Consider the following 5,000-nt stretch of genomic DNA (forward strand, 5'->3'; position numbering starts at 1 on the left):
CTAATTGCTTTCCCTAATTAGTCTGCCTACAAGCCTGCCTAAACCTGCTTGCTAAAATAAACATCACTTTAGTATAAACAATCAACAATTGCTACAAATTTTTCTTCAGTTTGCTACAAACCATATTTCCAAATTAAATTACGATGTATTTAATATCAATAAAAATGTATACGACCATAGATACTACAAGTATTAGTTTACAGTCAATACCTGATCTAGTAATTTAATAAATGAATATTAGTCATAGTACCAATTATATTACTTTGTTTATAATGCTAATAGCATACTAAATATTTTTAGTCATTTACTTATTCATGACCAACCTGCATCTGTAGGGGGAGGTTTGGTTTGTAGTATGGCGGCATGAGGTCACAGTCAAGTTTGATAGGATTGTCTGTAAACACGGCCGTGTTGTCAAACGCGCTAGCCTTGATACCACTGGCCTCTTCAGTCACTTCAACAAACACAGACAAGCGTCTACCGAAGGGAAACTGTTCGTATCCTCCATTGGCAAACGTCAGCCTTTTTACTCCTTTATCCTGCAAACAACTGTCTTAAACTAAAGAATACCGTAAAAGTAGAGCATTATTAATTAACCCCAGGCAAGAGAAAGAATTCCTGGCTAATAATGACGTTGGCAGTCTCCGTTGATTCATTCCAAATTCCGAGTTGAACACGCAATAATCCAACTACTCCTTTGTAGTAAGTATACCTAGTTTGAATAAATTGCCATTTAGATAACCTTGTCATATAACACACTACTTCCATTGGCAAAATAGACCAGACCAAGAAGATCAAGCAGTCATAAACTAAGAGTAAGAGAAAGAAACAGAGGAAGAGAAAGAGAGACGGAGGAAGGGAGAGAGAGAGGAAGAGCAGAAGATAGGAAGGAAGGGAGGAAGGAAGGGAAGGAGGAAGGAAACAGGCAGAGAGGAAAAGGGAGGGATGAAAAGGGAGGGATGAAAAGGGAGGGAGAATAGAGGGAGGGAAGGGAGAGAGAAGTAGGGAGGAAACTGAAGTGAGGGAAGAGAGGTGAGGAAGGAGAAGTCAGGGAAAAGAAGGCAGGGAAGAGAAGAGAGAAAAGAAAAGGGAGGAAAAGGGACGGAAGAAAAGGAGGGAGGACAGACCACAACAGATATTCAAAACTCTTACGATGCCGTCACGTTAACTTTGATATGTTCCTCGTGTGCCTTTACAAATCTTGGTGATCTTACCACGACATCAAATCGGGGAAGAACTAAAAGAAACAATTTTACTTTCGACTATTGGTTTATTAAATAGATACAAAATTTGATCATTTATGCATTAACAGTAACATACATTCAGCCAGACAGAAAGAGCAGACAGAACCAAAGTTAAAACAAGCACCGACAAGCAAACAGACAGACAGACAAACAGTAAATTGTAAACGCTAACCATAATTCTTTACTTCAAAGCTTGTTTCTGAGATGACAGTGTCCTACATTACAAAGCAAGCACAAGACATTCAAGTATCAAAGCAACAGACTCAGTTGTGGTCAATTCTTACATCACAGCTTCGTTTGGCAACGATCGACCAATCACCTTCAATAGGAGTCAGCCCCAAGTTAAATGTCCGCTTCTTTATCACTACACAAAATACAAAAGTTCAAGTTTATTTAAATCAACAATATAATATGTCAAGAATGTTCTTACTTTCTCGAGAGGCGCATGGTTTGATAGTCAACCTATCAACTATAATATTTTGTGGATTCTAAAACACATGAAATAATAATATATGTGTCTAGATATACAGAAAACTTGTGTCATTGATAAATTAAATCGCTTTCCAAAATATGCACTACATATTTAGGCAAAACACATACCTACTGCTAGTACGTTTATTTAAAATGCTGCTGTAGATGAACTCAAAGAATATGTAAAAGCATTTGTTTGTTAATTGACAAAAATTGTGAAAATTACAAGTGATGCTACAAAGTGTCTTACCTTGATGTCGAGAAGAACGTTGCATATGCACTGCAAACAGAACAAAATTTATGCCTTGGACATTATAGCTGCACGAGTTTGTTTTACCTCGTTGTCTTCTCTACAGCAAGGAACAAAGTTGCAGCCAAGAACAGCCACTCGAATGGTGACTTCAAAAAATTTATTAGAGGTTAAATGAAATTCGGCGCTGTCAATAATCATAGTTACCATTATCATTCTTTACATAAATGGGCTTGTCCGTTTGGATGAGCACAAGAGAAGGACTGGATTTGACGGCCACCGAGACTGCGTTGTTAAACGACAGCGAGCTGTCGTCACTGATTGCTCTGACAGTAACAAGGCGCTGATTGTCTGGAAATGTTGGTTTGGGAAGGCGTTGACATGGAACCGAAATAAAGAACTCTTGTGGGGTGTCTGAAACAATAATTAATTTATTATTTAACTAAATCCAGCGGTCGAGAAAAGAGCAATGTCAACTCTTGTCTATACATCGGCCATTTTTACACTAGATACACAAAGGGTGACCAAGTTGGGACATAAGACTGTTGTCTTGGTGTGGCACCAGGAACGCATCCTAATTCCCACGGAAATGACATGCCCATGGGGACACATCTGCGCAAGACTAGTTTGAGGCTACCTAACTATACCTACCTAAATATACCTACCTACCTAAATAGTATATACATACATTTTTATACATAAATACATACATATATACATTTTCATACATACATACATAAATGCATAAAAATATACAAACTCAAGTGTATATGTATCATCGTGGTGTACAGTGTACATGGGATCATGATGCCTTGTGTTCAGTCACAAACGTGACGTCACGGTCTGCTTGAGTGACTTCAAGTTTTGATGCCAAATCTTTGCTTGTTTGGTACCCAAGACTAGCCTCTGCTGCCACCTCTGGCACGTCTATAGCGCAAGTTGACCACCCGAGTTGTCTGAAGAACCTCACGACGACCTGCGCGACCGTGCATGTTCAAAACCTCAAAACTTCTCATTTCCTATTGTGATGCTCTACTATGGCAAGATAAAGAAGGAATTTACACTACTTGCACCTTGTTTATGTTTGTTAGTGTGAGTAAATGATTGTCTATACTAAATGGTGCTGTTGTCGCATAAAGATATACTAGAATTGTTACTCAATTTCTCCTAGGGAGACAAAACTCTCCTCTCTCAGGACCTGTTTGAAGAGTGTCTCACTTTTCACCCTACGACTGGGCTGTTCATCCACTCGTAGGCACACCTATAAATGAGCTGCTCAGTTTGTTGTCAGATTTCCCACCTTTCATGGCCACGGCTTTTAAATGAGTCGCACTAGCTACTACAGAATTTGTCAATCTGACCCAAGCATGCAGTTTTTGCTCCATGACAACAATCACTCGATCCTATAGTCTTCTTTGTTAGTTTGGTTGACAGATCTCAAAGCTATATAAAGTAAGGTTACCGTACGAGAAAGTTCACGAAAAATGCAAGTCGATTGACATCCGGCCCGTTGATTTTCCAAATTCATAGAGTAATTAGAAGCTGTTCTACAACCGTTTTTTAATCTCTCTACTGCTGGCCGTAATCGCCACGCCTGTTTTTGCGGCGCCGCGGAAGTGGCTTGATGGTGTCGAAAGTAACGGCAGTGTACTGTACTACGATTCTCCTGACACAAAAAACTTTTTGGTTTCAGGCTTCTCAGACCATCGCAAGACTCTGCTGTCACACACTATGTCGCATACCAAGAAAACTATAGCTAATAGACAATTCTTTCTGAACAATTTACTACGCACGTGCGTCATAATAAACAACGTACCCTATACCAGTAGCTATCACGTCACATATAGCCACTGAAAACCTCACTCTAGATTGTTGAAACATTTAACTTTGCAACAGTCTGTCCATGCACGACTTCATCTTACCTTCTTCAACATCTATTGTGTCTGTTCCGTACAAGACAACTCCATTGGCGTCTTCCACTACCAATCGTGTCGCGATTGCAGACGATCCCACGCCGAAGACTGAGACAACCACCTTCTCGTCATTGCAACATTGCACCACTCTCGACAGTGCAACAAAATAGTCCCTGCAGCAGACAACAGTAGAAACACGAGTACAGCAAATCTGTCTCGATCATGACGTACCCGCTCTGAACGGTGGAAATGCAACAAAGAACCGAGAGAACGCCTAACAACGGTCCGTTGAAAGCCATCGTAACTGCAGCCAGCCAAATCCTCTTGAAAGATATTTTGCAAAAGAGCACCTCTGTTTGCGCATGCAGCCAACGATTATTTTAATTAATCCAGTGGCGGTAATTATATTCCAAAAGTTATCGCCTAGATGGCCATGTGCATGTCAGATAAGCAGTCACTTATCAGAAAACGGCTTAGCTAAAATGAAAGTGTGGTGTGGCTAAAACGGAAGTGTGGTGTGGAGAATAGCCCAAACGGAAGTGTAATGTGGAGAGTGGCAAAAACGGAAGTATGGTGTGGAGAATGGCTCAAAGGGAAGTGTGGTGTGGAGAATGGTCCAAACGGAAATGTGGTGAGGAGAATGGCCCAAACGGAAGTGTGGTGTGGAGAGTGGCCCAAACGGAAGTGTGGTGTCAAAATTATCCCTAGCTTCGTCATAATTTTGGCAAAAAAGCCTTTCGCGAAAAACCTCTTTTCTGCCAGAAGTATTGATCTCCTCTATCCCCTTACTCTTACGGTAATTGACCTTGTAGAGTCTCCATTTCTATCTGCAGTTGGGCCAAACTTCACTAATCTGGCCTGAAATGTTTGTGACTGTCCATGCCTTCACTCAGATGATGTTGCAACCGTACGTTGGCATGTACCCTACATTTTCTGTATCTGTCTGCATGCACTCTTCATCTCAACAGCTTTGTGTTAATTCTGTTTCCTGTATTGAGGCTTGGTGGCACTGCATGAAAACTAGCTTCTGCTGTGCGCCATCGGTTTGGCTGTGTACCTAGGAAAGCACATAGACTTAAAAGAAAATCACTGCCTAGCATATTAAAAATTTTTAAACAGGAC

The 5,000-nt window shown here is 40.6% G+C and overlaps 2 protein-coding genes across 2 annotated transcripts in view; one reads left to right on the forward strand and one right to left on the reverse strand.

Moving 5' to 3' along the window:
- Positions 1 to 4,198, reverse strand: part of LOC134197563 (complement C3-like) — a 4,729-nt gene extending 531 nt beyond the window's left edge. Inside the window, exons 1-11 of the mRNA XM_062666911.1 lie at positions 4,110 to 4,198; positions 3,888 to 4,051; positions 2,173 to 2,379; positions 2,053 to 2,114; positions 1,966 to 1,995; positions 1,675 to 1,732; positions 1,529 to 1,608; positions 1,417 to 1,459; positions 1,153 to 1,237; positions 598 to 712; positions 324 to 539 (exon numbers count right to left, since the gene is read on the reverse strand). Of these exons, the coding sequence (XP_062522895.1) occupies positions 324 to 539; positions 598 to 712; positions 1,153 to 1,237; positions 1,417 to 1,459; positions 1,529 to 1,608; positions 1,675 to 1,732; positions 1,966 to 1,995; positions 2,053 to 2,114; positions 2,173 to 2,379; positions 3,888 to 4,051; positions 4,110 to 4,177 (1,128 nt within the window). The 5' untranslated portion in view covers positions 4,178 to 4,198. The remainder of the gene's footprint in view (positions 1 to 323; positions 540 to 597; positions 713 to 1,152; positions 1,238 to 1,416; positions 1,460 to 1,528; positions 1,609 to 1,674; positions 1,733 to 1,965; positions 1,996 to 2,052; positions 2,115 to 2,172; positions 2,380 to 3,887; positions 4,052 to 4,109) is intronic.
- Positions 4,199 to 4,448: 250 nt separating this feature from the next.
- LOC134197747 (mitochondrial enolase superfamily member 1-like) overlaps positions 4,449 to 5,000 on the forward strand; it is a 2,152-nt gene continuing 1,600 nt past the window's right edge. The window contains exon 1 of the mRNA XM_062667098.1: positions 4,449 to 4,562. Coding sequence (XP_062523082.1) covers positions 4,449 to 4,562 — 114 coding nt within the window. The remainder of the gene's footprint in view (positions 4,563 to 5,000) is intronic.

The sequence above is a fragment of the Corticium candelabrum genome, chromosome 22 (genome assembly GCF_963422355.1).
Source record: "Corticium candelabrum chromosome 22, ooCorCand1.1, whole genome shotgun sequence".
Classification (NCBI taxonomy): Eukaryota; Metazoa; Porifera; class Homoscleromorpha; order Homosclerophorida; family Plakinidae; genus Corticium; species Corticium candelabrum.